The 17,929-nt window shown below is 36.3% G+C and overlaps 1 protein-coding gene and 1 pseudogene across 2 annotated transcripts in view; one reads left to right on the forward strand and one right to left on the reverse strand.

The window, feature by feature from the left end:
* The window catches only part of Map4k5 (mitogen-activated protein kinase kinase kinase kinase 5), a 134,253-nt gene that overhangs the window by 14,887 nt on the left and 101,437 nt on the right, over positions 1 to 17,929 (reverse strand). The window contains exons 15-28 of one of the 2 annotated variants that reach the window (XM_004649167.3): positions 16,943 to 17,001; positions 15,288 to 15,355; positions 14,905 to 14,947; positions 13,962 to 14,115; positions 12,733 to 12,830; positions 12,368 to 12,409; positions 11,259 to 11,343; positions 8,775 to 8,854; positions 8,359 to 8,419; positions 6,097 to 6,099; positions 5,901 to 6,015; positions 5,096 to 5,154; positions 1,893 to 1,996; positions 1,343 to 1,520 (exon numbers count right to left, since the gene is read on the reverse strand). In XM_004649167.3, coding sequence (XP_004649224.1) covers positions 1,343 to 1,520; positions 1,893 to 1,996; positions 5,096 to 5,154; positions 5,901 to 6,015; positions 6,097 to 6,099; positions 8,359 to 8,419; positions 8,775 to 8,854; positions 11,259 to 11,343; positions 12,368 to 12,409; positions 12,733 to 12,830; positions 13,962 to 14,115; positions 14,905 to 14,947; positions 15,288 to 15,355; positions 16,943 to 17,001 — 1,149 coding nt within the window. The remainder of the gene's footprint in view (positions 1 to 1,342; positions 1,521 to 1,892; positions 1,997 to 5,095; positions 5,155 to 5,900; positions 6,016 to 6,096; positions 6,100 to 8,358; positions 8,420 to 8,774; positions 8,855 to 11,258; positions 11,344 to 12,367; positions 12,410 to 12,732; positions 12,831 to 13,961; positions 14,116 to 14,904; positions 14,948 to 15,287; positions 15,356 to 16,942; positions 17,002 to 17,929) is intronic. The other variant, XM_045154281.1, reaches the window with a different exon arrangement.
* On the forward strand, positions 4,569 to 4,662 carry LOC123462539 (annotated as a pseudogene).

Raw genomic sequence — 17,929 nt, forward strand, 5'->3', positions numbered from 1 at the left:
GCCCCATAATGAGTTCTTGTAACTTAGTCTGTTAGTAATCAAAAGCCAAGAAGCATCACACTTTAGTACTTGAATAGACTTGTTCACAGTAAGGAATTTAACAGTGGTCTGTAATAAAATAGTTAGCTTCACTTTCCATTAAAAATGGTCTAATAAAACTGGGATTACAAATGACAAAACAATATACCAGCACACCAAACAGGAATATGAAGAACTTTCTATAATATTTCTATAATATTTTTCTATAATATTTTAATTCTTTCTATAATATTTCTATAATATTTTAATTAAAGGCATGCAACACTACACTCTGTCTTTTCACAGCCTTCACTGAGATACACTGATCAACTCCTAGGGTTTACCAATGATCTTTAGAAAGCACAATGGGTATTTCAAAGGAAAAGACTGAAGGCCAAACCTCAGAAACTTCTGTTCAAGTATGAACAGCAACTCACTGATTTTAAGAGGTGAGGGGGGAAAAACAAGGAAAATTAGATGGAGGGAGATAAAAGGGAGCTCTCTTAACTCGAGAAACTAGTAACAATGTAAGAATGTCTTAGAAAATATAAATATTTATTTAGCAGGCCCGAAGATAAGCTGGTAACCGTCTTGCTCTAGCCCAGGGTGATCTTGAATTCACTATGTAGTCTCAGAGTGGCCTCAAATTCTCAGCGATCCTCCTACCTCTGCCTTCCCAGTGCTGGGATTAAAGGTATGTACCACCACACCCAACCACTTGGACTTTTTTTTTTTTGGTTTTTCGAGGTAGGGTCTCACTTTAGCTCAGGTTGACTTGGAACTCTCTCAATGTGGCCTTGAACTCATGGTGATTCTCCTACCTCTGCCTCCTGAGTACAGGGATTAAAGGTGTGTGCCACCATGCCAGTGTTTGGACTTTTTAAAAAAAGATATTTCTATTTATTTACAAGCAGAGAGAAACAGAGGAGAGAGAAAGAGAGAGACAGAGAGAATGAATATGAATATAATGAGAACACCAAGGCCTCTTGCCACTGCAAATGAACTCCAGATGCACGTATCACTTTGTGCATCTGGCTTTATGTGGGTACTGGGGAATTGAACTCAAGCCATCAGGCTATGCAAGCAAGTACCTTTGGCCTCTGAGTCATCTCTCCAGCCCACCACTCAGACTTAAAAGTTAAGTATCTTTTAAAAAAAAAAATTCCTTGGGCAGATAGAGGAAACTACACGTACATGATTTCTTGGGCTCATATGGGAAAGAAGCTATGCTCTGAATGTTTAAGAGCCTATACTGAGTTTAAGCCTTTTCCCTCTTTTATATGCAATAACATCAATATTTTAACAAAAGGTAAAAAACACTTACCTGCACCAATTTCTGTAAACCACGAAGATGCAGAGTTCAAATTGATTGTCTCAAACTGAACTACTTGATTTGATTCTGTGCCTTTACTAATAGCTACACAGACCATGGGGTATTCCTGTTCTGGTATCACTAGCATTTCAAAAACATTCAAAGGACTTGGTAAAGGAAAATCAAAGTGCTGCAATAAACAAACAAGACAACTATAGTTTAGAAACAATTTGCCCATCCATACTGTTGTCCAATGAAGTCAATTTAAACACTTTTATTTTCTTAATTTATCTCATTCTATAAAGACTTGCCTCTAAGATGATAATGGTAAGACAAATGCTTTATAAAGATGTGTTTTAGAAAACTGGCCATATTAATACTTACAGATGTGATGACTCTAAATGAAGTAACACTAAGCTAAAAAGGAAATCTCACAAAGAACATAGAAATCCCTATATCAAATGTGTAATTAGCTATAAACTTGATCCTAAACAGTAGTAATGGGTTTTTATGATTTTATTTAAGCTGTACATTACTGTTTTTTAGACAAAGCAATGTATACCTTTATCAACATGAATTTCTGCATTGGTTCATACCACTGAAGTAAAACAATTCCAGACTGTAAAGCTCCACAAAGGTATTTATGTCCTGTGTAAGGGTTTCTGACTGGAAAGAAAGAGACAAACAAATAAACAAAACTCCTAAGCACATGTAGAACACTGGGAAAACATAATTAGTTCAGTTAAAAACATCTAACAAACTACACTCATCTAAAAGCTAACTTATGGCTGGGCATAGTGGCTCATGTCTATGATCCCAGCATTTGGGAGGCAGAAATAGGAGGATCACTATGAGTTCGAGGCCATCCTGGGACTACACAGTAAGTTCTAGGTCTGCCTGGGCTAGAGGGTCCCTATTTTAGAAAACCAAAAAGTCACTTTGAGGCTGGGGAGATTGCTCAGTAGTCAAGGCACTTATTTACAAAGCCTGATGACTCGGTAATTTCCCAGGACCCACATAAAGCCAGATGCACAAAGTGGCACATGTATCTGGAGTTCATTTGCAGTGGCAACAGGTCCTTGTGTACCCACTGTCTTTCCCTCCTTTTCTCTTCCTCTTCATCTTTATTTGAAAATAAGTAAACTTGATTTTCTTTATAAAGGTAGTTGCTAGTGTGATTTTAAAAAAGCCACAATGGAATATGATTTGATGTCAATGCTCAAATATGGCAAAAGAAGAAATTATCTGAAGTGATCATTTAGCAAAGAAAAATTATTGCCAAGCATAGTGGCTCACCCCTTTAACCCCAACATTCAGGAGGCAGAGGATAGCTGTGAGTGTGAGGTTAGTTTGGAATTACATAGTGAATTCCAGGTCAGCCTGGGCTAAAGTGTGACCCTACCTTGAAAAAACAACAACAACAAAAAAGTTATTGTTTCTGAACCAGAATGCCAAGAATGGGCAGAAAATGAAGAAAGCTAATGTCTTTTTCTTTAAGACTCTGTTACCCTTTCCTTTTTACCTTTTTAAGTCTCCATGTAAATTACACATATTTACTTCTAAGCTCCTTTAATATGCTGGGTACTTCAAATAAGAATATTATCTAGCTAGGCACAGTGACACGGCTTTAATCCTAGCACTAGGGAGGCAGAAAGAGGAGGATTGCTTTGAGTTTGAGGCCAGCCTGGCACTAAAGAGTGAGTTCCAGGTCAGCCTGGGCTAGAGTGAGACCTTATCTCGAAAAAATAAAACAAAACATAAGTTAAGAATACCTAAATATCTAAACTAAAGGACAACCCAAAATGCTGCTTTTAAGTAAACTGACTGAAAGAACAGATTTTGACAACAATGTCTAGGGATAACTGAAAAGCATGCCTTCTCTCTCTCTCTCTCTCTCTCTTTTTTTTTTTTTTTTTTTTGGTTTTGCAAGGTAGGGCCTCATTCTGGCCCAGGCTGACCTAGAATTCAATATGTAGTCTCAGGGTAGCCTTGAACTCATGGCGATCCTCCTACCTCTGCCTCCTGAGTGCTGGGATTAAAGGCATGCACCACCATGCCCGGCCATGCCTTCATTTTGCACAGAGTTTTCATTTATTTACTTAAGGCAAGAGGGAAATGACTTCCCATGTAGTATGTGTGTTTTAATTCACTGTGCCGGAACTGCTTTGACTCAAACCCACAAAAATTCGTGTTGGGGGCTGGAGAGATTGCTCAGTGCTTGCTTGCAAAACCTAACGATCCTGGTTCAATTCTCTATTACTCATGTAAAGCCAAATGCACAAAAAGGCGCATGTATCTGGAGTTTTTCTGCAGCTGCTGGAGTCCCTAATGTGCTCATTCTCTCTATCTCTTTCTGCTTGAAAGTAAATAAATATGTAAAAAAAATTAGCTTCTCCCCAATTTGATGCTCATCAACAGTCACATTTGTTAATTATAAAAGCAGTTACTTAGTCCAACAGTGCTAGATTTTTTTGTTGTTGGTTTTGGTCTTTGGACATAGGGTCTCCCTCTAGCCCAGGCTGACCTGGAATTCACTATGTAGTCTCAGGGTGACCTTGAACTCATTGTAATCCTCCAACCTCTGCCTCACGAGTGCTGGGATTAAAGGCATGTGCCACTATGCTTGGCTAGATTTGTTTTCATCTTAGATTGTAAATGTCTAGATTTTCTGAATCTCAAATCTTGGCACTCCAATGACAGATACATAAATGCTTCTCCCTACGAAGATGCTCACAAAATATGGTCATAAAGTCATAATGCATATCATTTTATCAGTGATGGCCTGAATACACTATGGTGGTCCCATAAGATTATATAGCTCAGTGACATCATAGCTGTCTTAGATTGCATACGTACAATAAAAACAATTAATAATACATTTTTTCAAAACATTTCCATCATTCAGTGATATATGACTGTAGCTTTAACATTTGTGGTAAAATACTTTGTTGTAAGGGAAACAAACACTGTTTGAAAACATCATAATGAAAACTAATATTTTGTATGCTAATAAAAGTAAATATTTCAGGGGCCTGGAGAGATGGCTTAGCAGTTAAGGTGCATGCCTGCAAAGCCAAAGGACCTCAGTTCGATCCCCCAGCACCCATATAAGCCAGAGGTACAAGGTGGTACATACGTTTGAAGTTTATTTGCAGAGGCTAGAGGCTCTGGAACACCCATTCTCTCTCTATGCCTCTGTCTCACTCTCAAATAAATAAAAATAAAAAACCAAATTGCTGTGCTTACTTCAGCAGCACCTATACTAAAATTGGAACGATACAGAGAAGATTAGCAAATATGACACCCAAATTCGTGAAGTGTTCCATATTAAAATAAATTCCATGTGGGAACTTAAAGAAAGAAATATGGAACCCAGATTATCAACTATATGAGCACTAGGCTTAGAGAAAACAGTAACACTATTATCTCCAAGCATCTCTGTGTCACATCTCTCCAGACGTTCTTGTGCTTTAATAGCACTTGAACTCTTATTTAAAAACTGAACTTTAGTTAGGCATGGTGGCCCATACCTTTAATCCCAGCACTTGGGAGGCAGAGGTAGGAGGACTGACATGAGTTTAAGGCCACCCTGAGACTACATAGTCAATTTCAGGTTAGCCTGGGCTAGAGTAAGACCCCACCTTGAAACCCCCCTTACCCACCCAAACCCCTGAACTTTACTGCTATTTATTCTAGGAGATTCTTAGAACATTTCTGAAGATATTGTAAGTCCTAAACTCCTAATTTGAGAAAGCACTTACTCACCTATGCAACATTTGTGGCAGCCTTTTGTATCAGGAATCTTTGTTGTTAAGGCAAATTTTCTGAAAATAGAAGATAATATAAATGTACTCCATTGTATGGCTTCCATATAGTGGCTTATGGAATTATATCAGAATCAGATAGGAAGGAGCTGTAAAAAACTGTCTTGGGCTGGGCGTGGTGGTGCATGCCTTTAATTCCAGCACTCAGGAGGCACAGGTAGGAGGATAGCTGTGAGTTGAAGGCCACCCTGAGAATACATAGTGAATTCCAGGTCAGCCTGGGCTAGAGTGAGACCCTACCTCAAAAAAAAAAAAAAAAAAATTGTCTGGGGGGTGTGGTTGCTGGAGAGATGGCTTAGCAGTTAAGGTGTTTGCCTGTACAACCAAAGGAACTTGGTTCGATTCACCAGGACTGATGTACATCAGATGCATGAGGTGGCACATGCATCTAGAGCTCGTTTGCAGTGGCTGGAGGCCCTGGCATGCCCATTCTCTCTTTCTCTTTTTTAAATAAATAAATAAAAATATTTAACAAAAAATTGCCTTGGGCTATAACTTATGACTGTCTGCCTTTATAGTACTGAGGCAGGGCCCGAGAATCTGCATTAAAAAAAAAAAATTTAAGCACTTATTTGGACAATCAAATTTATTTAGGAAGCATTCATCTTTTGCATTCTGAATGACATCCATTTTTAGTGTAAACTGCCTTTGCAAATTAAGAAAAAGTAGTTGTTAAGCCAGATAAGGGACAATAGCTGTTTTAAAATTTCCTTCACTCCCAGAAGAATGAAGATGCTATTTCGTACCTTGGTAGTATACGGTCTGGAAACCTATGAGTTTGAATATGGGCAGCCAGTCCTGGTTTTTTGGCTTGTTCAAACAAAGCAATAAGATTATGAGAGTAGAGTTGAAAGGTTTTTCCTATAAAAGAAAACCATGTTACTTTTAATAGAATCAATTCTAGCAGTAAAATATAATTTTCAAGTAAAAGAAAACAGTTACCTTCTAAAATGAGTCCAATAACATTCAAAGATCCAGAAAAAGGAAAAATGCAAAAAAACAAACTTGGTTAATACTATTTTGAAAATACTAGGTCAAATAATTTTTTAGTAGATACTCTGTATTAAAATATTTAAGTTACAAATAGGTGATCTGGGCAAAATAAATGAAACTTTCATGATACTAGCAAAGAAAAAGAAATTGCTTAAAACTGATATAAAAAATCTTGTATTATAGACTGAGTTACAATGGTATACATTGCCATAATTTTATTTGTCCATTTTGTTTATTTATTTGAGAGAGAGAGAGAGAGAGAAAATGGACACACTAGGGCCTCCAGCCACTGTAAACAAATTATAGATGCATATGCTGCCATGTGCATCTGGCTTACTTGGGACCTGAAGAATCGAGACTGGGTCTTTAGGTTTCACAGGCATATGCCTTAACCACAAAGCCATCTCTCCAGCCCTACATTGTCATAATTTTAGAGCAAAATGAACATTTTATAAAATTGTAGTCATAATCTTTGCAACAGATCTATTTATCAATAATCTATCAAATTATCTTGGAATAAAACTGCTTGTGAATAAACTTTTAAATATAATAGATTGCAATACAAATAAAAAGAAAGCTAGCCAATACTATTAAGCTCTATTAAGGGATAAATAAGGGTACAATAAATAAGGACATATCAAAGCACAGCTGTGTTAAGCAGAGGAAAGGTATAGTAAATACCATCAGATTCTTCTTTTACAAGATAAAATGGTGTTAGTCCTTTTACTGTTAGAAAGCATATATATTAACAAAATTGCATTTTCTCAGAATTGAAACATCCTGGCTAACAATATACTTTTCTCCTCTCCCCATTTCTCCTGTACACATGTACATACATGGGAATATTGCCTTTCCTCTCAGGCTGCACATTTATTCAGCTCTACCAAAACTCAAGTACAGAAAGAACTCATTTTATAGACTATTCACTACTTTCCCATATTAAAAAAAATGTATATATATGAGAAATATTCTGTGTGGTTATTTTTGAAGATAACTGTGTACAGGGATAAAAGCAAGAATTAGAAAAAAATTCAGACATTTAATGCAATCCCCATCAAAATTCCAAAGGCGCTCTTCATGGAAATAGAAAAACCAATCCCAAAACTCATTTGGAATCACAAAAAACCCCTCGAATATCTAAAATAATACTGAGCAACAAAAATAAGGTGGGTGGTATCACCATGCCTGATTTTAACCTATACTACAGAGCCATAGTAACAAAAACAGCATGGTACTGGCACAAAAGCAGACATGTAGATCAATGGAACAGAATAGAGGACCCAGATATAAGTCCAGGTAGCTATAGCCACCTGATATTCAATAAAAATTGCACAAATACTCATTGGAGAAAAGACAGCCTCTTCAGCAAATGGTGCTGGGAAAACTGGGTATGTATCTGTAGAAGGATGAAAATAGATTCTTCTCTCTCTCCATGCACAAGAATTAAGTCCAAATTGACTAAAGACCTTAACATCAGACCTGAAACTCTGAAATTGCTAGAGGAAAAAGTAGGGGAAACCCTTCAGCATATTGGTCTTGAATATTTGCTAAATGAAATAAAAAATGATTTGGGGAAAGCATAAATAAAAAACAAAGAGGTCAAGTACTTTTAAGGACCTCAGCCTTTTGGAAGCTATTTATGCACACAGAATGTTTTTCATAAATATTGTCATTAGCTCAAATACATGAATTTCTAAAGAATCTACTCTGGAGAGAAATAATGATTAACTATCTTGTATTCTACTATGAGAATGAAAGCAATCATTAAACTTCTAGGTAGCTACTTAAATATAAAAAAATATATTTGGTAGATAAGAATTTTAAAAAAATTTTAAAAATTCTAAAAATACTGTAACCTCCTAAACACTTACCACTATTAACTACTAAAAATCCCCTACAAAACACCCAAGGTAACTAAAATTAGAATAGGTTGCTCTGGAATCACCTTGTTCAGACTAGAAGTCATCTTTTCTTTTTCTTTCTTTTTTTGAGGTAGGGTTTTGCTCTAGCCCAGGTTGACCTTGGGTTCACTATGTAGTCTCTGGCTGGCCTTGCATTCATAGCAAACCTCCTACTTCTACCTCCCAAGTGCTGGGATTAAAGTGTGAGCCACCATAATACTGGGGTATCTCCCGAGCCCACAATATTGTGTATATGAAAATTGTATTTCTCTGCATGTCTATGGCTTGTTATTAATTATCAAATATTTACCTGATAATGACATTAAAGTATTATTGATAACATACAGCCAAGTACATTTTCGTGGAAATAACTAAAGAAAAAGAGGAAGAGAATATTTAGGTAATCAGTATTATAGTAATTCTTAACTTCCATATTCTTCTCTTACCCCTTAACCTCCAAATTTCAACAATTTAAAAAAGAACTGTGAAAGAGGTAGCTCAGTTTAGATCATGTGCTTAGCCTTTTCAAGGCCTTCAGTATGGCCCCCAGCACCATGGAAAACAAAATAAAACAAATCATGTTCTTCTTCTGGGTAATGACCAAAACTTAGAGAAAGAAAATCTTTCAACATAAATATGAAGAGAATAAATATTTAAAGTAGACCCCTTTAATAATTTTTTACTCAATTTGTCCAAACTATTTTTTGAGATAAAATTACTCGTTACCTGTTCCATAGTTGCCTCATGTAGCTCATTGAGATTCAATGTGTAAATACCATCTTCAGTTCCAAAAATAATGTACTGATCTAAAATAATTAATAATAAATTAGCAGAATTTACAATTATTTTTTAAATAATTCATGAAAATTATGATTTTACAGTGTGGGGATTGAGTTAGATGGTCACACATCCATCCAAAGTAAAATAATTTCCTAAAATTCATGACACTTACCTCTTTCCAGTTTAAAAAAAAAACAATATATATATATATATATATATATATATATATATATATATATTGGTTTTTCGAGGTAGAGTCTCACTCTAGCCCAGGCTGATCTGGAATTCACTATGGAGTCTCAGGGTGGCTTCGAACTCACGGGTATCCTCCTACCTCTGCCTCCCGAGGGCTCTGACTGCAAACTCCAGATGTGCCACTTTGTGCATCCAGCTTTACATGGATAATGGGGAACCAGACCTGGGTCATTAAGCCCTGCAGGCAAGTGCTTAACCACTGAGCCATCTCTCTATCCCCCCCTTTCCAATTTATTATTATTATTATTATTAGGTTTTTAAGGTAGGATCTTGCTCTAGCCCAGGCTGACTGGAATTCGCTATGTAGTCTCAGGCTGGCTTTGAACTCATATTGATCCTCCTATTCCTGCTTTCCAAGTACTAGGATTAAAAGATATGTGCCACCACATCCAGCCTCTTCCCCCCACCCTTTTTGTTTTTACGTTTTTTTGAGGTAGGGTCTCACTCTAGCCCAGGCTGACCATGAATTTACTATGTAGTTTCAGAGTGGTCTTGAACGCAGAGTGATGATCCTACCTCTGCCTCCCGAGTTCTGGGATTAAAGGCGTGCACTACCACGTCCATCTTCTCTTTCCCATTTTTAAAAGCATATATATTTTATGTGAGATTAAGTCACTCTTTATAATCTTTTCCACATAATCTTTACATTTTAATACTGCCATTATGGTAATAAGTTTCTGAGCTCAAATAATAAAATAATATATTAAATGTATAAATTATGACACACCACAAATAATGAATACATTTAATATTCAGATGTTGGTTTCTAGAACTATTTTCACTAAAAAGAATTACAGCTCCTTGGAGAAAAGACTGATTCCAATTTTGCAATAAGGGAAAGTATACACTAGGCCTAGAATCTTGCTGTGCCAGAAAGGTTAGAAGTAGTAAAGAAAAAAAAAAAGATTTGGACATTTTAAATAAAAGGATGTAGACACTGTCTGTGCTCAAAAATGTTAGAAAATTTTAAGTTGGAAAAGAAGTAATAGTTATAGTCTATCTTACCGAATATGAATTCATAAATCATAAGACTGATACAAACTTGAACTGAATGTTGGATCACAGAAATTAAAATGTGTAATATGGATTAAAAATAGTATTATTTCTCATTTTTAAAAATATTTTTATTTTTATTGATTTATTAGAGAAAGGAGGAGGCAGACAGAGGGAGCAAGAGGATGAGAGAGAAAGGGTGTGCCAGGGCATCCAGCCACTGCAAATGAACTCCAGATGAAAGTGCCACCTTGTGCATCTGGCTTATGTGGTCCTGGGGAATCAAACCTGGGTCCTTTGGCTTTGCAGGCAACCTTAACTGCTAAGCCATCTCTCCAGTCCTCAGTTTTTTTGAGGCAAGATCACACTCTAGCCCAGGCTGATCATAAACCTGAACTCTTCCTCTGCTCACCTGTCAGTCTGGGCTACAGCAAGACTCTACCTTGGAAAACCAAAGTGTCCCCCCATAGCCTCAAGTGTTTGTGATTAAGCCTCACACTCAATCCCCAGCTTTGGAAGGTGGAGCCTGCCTGAAGGCGAATTAGCCCAGCTCCAAGTCCAGTACTTAAACTGCTTTCATCCAGATATGTGACAGCTTCCTCCTGTGTCATGCTTTCCCTACCATGATGAAACTTCCCTATGAAACTATAAGTCTAAAGTAAGTCCTTCCCTCCCATAAGTGGTGCCTGATTAGGTGTTCTGTCCAAGCAATGACAAGGTAACTGCTATAGTAAGTAACCCTATTCTCAACTTAAGTTATGAGCACGAGACCCCTTTACTCCTGTTTTTCAGTTGTGTACTAACTTTCTAAAAAGTTTTCTATAACCACAGAGCAGTGAGACAGAAACAATATTATCAACTAATCTATAGACCTTATTGGCTGAGGTCACAAATTTTCCCAACACTGTCCCTTTATGGTAAAAGAAGATTCTGAATTAATGATGAAGTCAGCTGTTATATCTTTTTAGTCTCCTTTAATCAAGAACATTCCTATATATACTGTTAAATTTCAGTGCATTCAAATCAAAACCTCATGTACATATTTAGATTGCTATGGGGTCCTATATAATTTAGTATGTAAGGAGATAATTTTAAAGTCATCAACCTTAGTTCACTGATTATAAAGAATCTTTCCACAATAAACATTTTATGGGAGACAGAAATACAATTCAGAAATTTTACCTTTTGTATCAGGATGTATCCATGATGTGGCACAATTAATTTTCAAAGGGCAGCCATCAAAAACTTTTGAAAAACATGCTCCCATCTTATTATAAAAGAAAGAAATACTTACTTGTTTGACTAATGTTAACATTCTTAGAAAATTAGGAAATGTTAAACTTCTCTTAATTGCCTAATACTTGTGACATCATCACAGAATAAAGTACATATTTTTTTTTATTAATTTATTTATTTGAGAGTGACAGACAGAGAGAAAGACAGATAGAGGGAGAGAGAGAATGGGCGTGCCAGGGCTTACAGCCTCTGCAAACAAACTCCAGACGTGTGCACCCCCTTGTGCATCTGGCTAACGTGGGACCTGGGGAACTGAGCCTCGAACCGGGGTCCTTAGGCTTCACAGGCAAGCGCTTAACCGCTAAGCCATCTCTCCAGCCCAAAAGTACATATTTTAACATGATTTACCAATAGTCAGTCTTTCTCTTCCATCCTAGAGCAAAATTTTAAATTTATAAAATCCCTACATATCTAATGATCTATTCTGGGACTACCATTACTAATTTGAAATGATATTTTACTCAAGGACACTACTATGATTATAACCTCAGTATAAACCTGGAATAGGTGTAACAGACAAAAATAACCAGATTTATATTACAGACATTTACTAAATATTCAAGTACATATTTAAAAAGTACCCCATTTCACATGCCTAGTTGAACCACCCTCATAGATAAGTTCCATTAAAGAGCCAGAGAACAAGTATTAAGTTTCCTTCATCCTTTTCTCCTGTCCATAGACCAATGTGAATACGGCTTCAAGGATGAAAAGATTTAACCCATATAAGGAAGAAGACATAGTAACATCACATAATACTTCTACCTTAGGCTCCCGAATGCTGGGTTTACAGGTATATACCATCCCACCTGATTTGCTCTCTAAATTCTAACCAATTAAAGCAAATTAAAGTATGTGATTTGATCCACAGTATATTCAAATCCAGCCTACAAGTTTACATTTTACAATATTCTTTCTTTTAATGACTCAATAGCTTCTATTGCTTCCAAAGAGATTCAAAAATGGCAAACAGATCACCTAAAAATATTCCTTACCAGCACTTTTGGGGTGGGTGGAAGGCCATTAATTGCTGGTTTCTGTGGGGGAAGGGGAAAAACGTTTTTTTAGTACTATAAGACCTCCTAAGTCTTAAACAAAACAACAACAACAACAACAAAAACTAGCCAATTAGAAATTCAATTATTTGAACTCTTTTTTTTTTCTTTAAGATACAGTGTCTTTCTGTGTTGTCTATATTGGCTCAAAACTCCTGGACTCAATTCTTTTGCCTCAGCTTCTAGAGAAACTGGGACTATAGATACACACCGCTGTGCTATATGAATTCTTAAGCAGACTGTTCTCCTTCCATGACCATTATCATATTAGTTACAATTTACTGCCAAATGCCAGTTGTACCTACAGGGAAGTCTCGCTTGTCCTTTTTTCGTGGTAACTGTGGTGCTTGTGCTGATCCTTCTGTATTTTCACTCATCAGTTTTGAAATACCATCACCATTTCCTATAAAGAATCATGGGTAAAAGTTGAATGATCACACAAAGAAGTACATTCTTTGAAAAATTATTTCCTCCTTCCCTTCACTAATTCTCTTCCTTTTGGGGGCTTATGAGAGGGTATTTTCTATTGTCAGATGAGTTAACTTATCTTTGGTGCTTAGATTCTTAGATTCTGTAGAGGTTACATTGCAACCTTAGCAGCGAATTAGGTTTAGGTCAAACATATCATGAAGAAAAACAAAATCTAACCGACTGAGATTGATTTACAAGGCCTTTCATGATTTAATTTCAATCCATACTTTCACTACCTTCTCTTTAGACATCATACACCAAACTAGACTATACTTTAAATACAATTCAGATTTTCCTGTTTTAGGGCATTTGCTAATGCCCTATTCTCCAAGAAGGCCTCAGCATTGGCTCTATCTACTAAAGGCTCAGTAAGCACTTTATTATCCTGTAAATCTCTACCCCATTATTCTGTGTTCTCTCCTCTCTCAGTAGTGTCTGTCAGGTCTTCAAATATAGCTGTTTAAATGCAGTTATTATTTTAGGAAACAATCATACAAGCTGTCTTTCTTTTATTTTTTTTCTGTCTCTCACTCCTTTAATTTTTTTTTTTTGAGAATTCATTATGTAGCTCAGGATGCCTTTGTAATGTTGGGATTATAGGCATGTATGCTTAACCTAGACCAGCTATCTTTTTAATGTTATGTGTATGTGTAAAAAAGTTTTGTCATGAACCCATGGGGGACAGGAACATGTATTCATCCTCGGGATCCTATAATATATACTAAGGGATCAAATTAAGAGTTGAATCTATAGTCCATCCATGTGGAATTAAACAACATGAACAAAGCTTTATATTATAATATTCTTTTTTTAAAAATTTATTTGTTTTTCAAGGTAGGTTCTCACTCTTGCGCAGGCTGACCTGGATTTCACTATGTATTCTCAGGGTGGCCTCGAACTCACAGTGATCCTCCTACCTCTGAATTAAAGGTGTGCGCCACCATGCCCGGCTATGATATTCTTTATCTCAGAAACAAAATGAAGTTTTTCCCCCTCTGACTGATTGATACAGGTCACAATATCTAGCCATATGATTCTAGAGGTGGCAACACTGATACCATACCCATAGAGGATGTGTCTGCTACAGGAACACAACTTGGGCTACTCTGTCTTCTGAGAATTTGGGGAGCTCTGTTCTCTGAATCAGGACAACGCTTTACAGTCAATGATTTTTCTTCATCAAGTAGGTTGTCTTCAGGATAACTGCTTATCCTTGGCTGATGATAAAAAAAAAAAAACCAACTTTAAAAAACTGGGACCAAACCCAACAACAATAATCATTGGGTCTTAAAGGAAGGGCCTTTTTTCCTTTCATCTTGAAAGTAAGACTTGAATTACTGCCCCAACACAATTATGAACTTAATATGTGATCCTTTTAAGTCAGTCCCAATCCAAAAAATTTTATAACCAATGAAGTATAAGCAGTTCACAAAACACTTAATCACTACCAACAATCAAGGACACTGTCATAATAAAAAGTGATCCTATTTAAATGTCAAATTGCAGTAATAATTGATGATGACAATGAACTTTTTACATTCCCCTATGCAGTCAAATATATATATATATATTTGACTTTTATTTATCCCTTTTGAGAGAGCAAGTGAGAGACAGAGGCAGAGAGAGAGAGAGAGAGAGAGAGGGAGAATGGGCACGCCAGGGCCTCTAGCCACTGCAAACAAACTCCAGATGTGTGCGCCCCCTTGTGCATCTAGCTTACGTGGGTCTTGGAGAATCGAACTGGGATCCTTTGGCTATGCAGGCAAATGCCTTAACCACTAAGCCATCTCTCTAGCCTTCAAATATTTTTTTCAAATAAGCAATGACTTATTTTTCTAGTATCTATTAAAATATGCTATTTCTTAAGAAATCTTTATTTTTATGTCTTAATAGCCCCTTCTGAAGGAAAATATATTTAAGAAAATTTTGAAAAAAAATCAATGCAATATAATTATTTAAACACAGATTTTTTTTTTGTTGTTGTTTAAAATCCTTAAGGAGCTTACCTTAGGAGGTAGGGGAGGTGGTATTGCACGTTTTGAAGTTGATCTAATACAAAGAGAAAAATATAACTTAGATGGTCACAAGCCCTCTAAAAGTCTTAATGATCAGTACATGATGTGTTTTGGCAATAAATAGATGGCAAGGTGGCTCACACCTAGAATCACAATATTCAGGAGACTGAGGAAGAAGGATTACTATTGAGCTCAAGACTAGAAGACTAGCCTGGGCGACTGTTAAAACACATACACACCCATACACACACCTCCAAACATTAAAAACTAAACAAAATCAACAAAAACAATTAAGAATGAAAATCAAGATACTCCCCAAAATTTTGTTTTACATAGTTAAGCAAAATCAAATGATTAATTAGAAAACAACTTACTTGCCAGTATTTATGCCATCCACAAAGGGATTCCAATGTAATATGAAGTTTGGGTCTGATGATATTCCCTATGAAGATTACAGTTTAAAATATTACTTTCACAGCTACTGGTCATGTTATTGTTAATCACTTGATTTATTAATTACAGATGTTAGACATTTTATTTGGTAAAAACTCCAATGTCATGACATAACTATTATGACATTCAATCAATTTTCAACTCTCTAGCTGGATTTGCTTTGTCATTTGACATAGGTCAGTGACTCATTATCATTTGACATATATTTAAGAAATTCCACAAACAGGGCTGGAGAGATGGTTTAGTGGTTAAGGCACTTGTCTGCGAAGCCTAAGAACCCAAGTTTGTTTCCCTAGTACACATGTAAGCTACATGCACAAGGTAGCATGTGCTTTGGGAGTTTGTTTGCAGTGGCTAGAGGCCCTGGTATGCACATTCTCTCTATTTGCCTCTTTCTCTCTCTCAAAATAAATAAATAAAATATTAAAAACAGAAATTCCACAAATATACTAAATATAGGTTTAAGTCTGACAAGGAAAATGTAAACAAAAAACTGAATTATTGCCTTTAATCTTAACACTCAGGAAGCAGAGGTAGGAAGATCGTGGCAAGTTTGAGGCCACTCTGAGACTATCAAGTGAAATTCAGGTTAGCCTGGGCTACAGCGAGATCCTACCTCAAAAAACAAACAAACAAAAAAACAAAACTGAGTTATTTGCATCTCTACTGAATAACATTAATTTATCACTTACTTATTGATACTACTTTTTCCTGTTAGTATGGAAAAATCATGACATTATACAGAAACATGTATAGTAAAAAGAACAATTACTAATTCTAAAACTGTACCTTTATTGATTAAAAATAAAAGATACCTTTTAGACCAACTGTAATAATATCTTGCTTTACTTACTCTTCTTTTATACACAGATAAATCATATAAGAAATCTAAAAATAATATTATTGCTTATTTGGTAGCATATGTCTGTAATCCTCAGTGTGGCTGAGCCAGGATCATAGCAGTTCAAGGTCAGCCAGAGCAATATAATGAGACCCTCTAACAAGCAAACAAACAGACAAAACAAGTAAAGCAAGGGTTAAGTACCTATAATAACAGAGATTAGAACACAGAGCAAACATTCTACCACTGAGCTACAGTATGTCCAACCTCACAGTTTTAAAATACTTAAAAAAAAATCAAAAACATAGTAAAGCAATCCAAACGCATGTTGATCATAAACCTAACAGAATCAGTAGCGAAAGTCAATGTTTAGTAACTTCCTATAAAATCCTATGAAAGACTCAAAGTAAATAATATGCCATACCATAATGAAAACATACGTAATTATTATTAGTTTTTCAAAGTTAATGTTTTAAAAGAGTGTATTACTTTCTTTTTTTAATTTTTATTTTGTGGTTTTTAGAGGTAAGGTCTAACTGTAGCACAAAGTTTGACCTGGATTTCACTATGTGGTCTCAGGTTGGCCTTGAACTAAGATCTACCTACCTCTGCCTCCTGAGTACTAGGATTAAAGGTGTGTGGCACCATGCCTGGCCATGTTTTACTTTATTTCTTAAAATATATGTTAAAGTTTTCTCAAATTATAATGTGAAAATATTTAAATCCAATTCTTACCATCTCATCCCGTGCTTCTGTTTCTTTTCTCAGAGGGGGTTCAAACTGTAATTTGTCAACTGTAAAACAAAGAACAGATATTTACACATATACTATTCTATTTTATTATTATTTATTTATTTGAGAGACAGAAGGAGAGAGGCAGATACAGAGAGAGAGAGACAATGGGCATGCCAGGGCCTCCTCCCACTGCAAATGAATTCCATATACAAGTGCCACCTTGTGCATCAGGCTTATGTGGGTCCTGGGGAATTGAAGCTGGGTCCTTTGGTATCACAGGCAAGCACCTTAACTCCTAAGCCATCTCTCCAGCCCCATATTTATTATTCTAAATGGCTAATCTCTACTTTTTTTTAACAACAGTATTCCCTTTTTATGCTTACCCAAATAAAGCAACAACCTAGTATTTTCCTATCCTAAATTCTTTTTTTAAATGTATATGTAGGGGCTGGTGATGGCTTATCAGTTAAGGTGCTCACCTGTGAAGCCTTAAGATCCAGGTTTGATTCCCTAGTATCCATGTAGCAGAAGCACAAGGTGGCATATGTATCTGGAGTTCATTTGCAGTGGCTGGAAACCCTGGTGAAACCATTCTCTCTATCTGCTTCTTTCTCACTCTTTCTATCTGCCTCTTTCTCTCTCAAGTAAAAATAAACAAAATATTTTAAATAAAAAATGTATACATAGGCCTGTGTGTGAGCCCATTCTTGTGGAGGCCACAGGACAACCTTGGGTACCTTACTCAGGAACACTGCCCACCTCCTTTGAGACAGGGTGTCCTACTAGCCTGAAGATTACCAACTAGGCTAGACTGGCTAGCCAGTGAGAACTAAGGGATCCTCCTGTTTCCGCCTCTTTAGTGCTGTGGTTATAGGCATCCTGTGCCCAGCATTTTAGGTGAGTTCTGGGAAACAGACTCAAGCCCTTGTGTTTATAAGGCAAACACTATAGACTGAGCTGTCTTTTCCAGCTCTAGGCTTAAATGTG

This window comes from Jaculus jaculus, chromosome 7 (assembly GCF_020740685.1).
Source record: "Jaculus jaculus isolate mJacJac1 chromosome 7, mJacJac1.mat.Y.cur, whole genome shotgun sequence".
Taxonomy (NCBI): Eukaryota; Metazoa; Chordata; class Mammalia; order Rodentia; family Dipodidae; genus Jaculus; species Jaculus jaculus.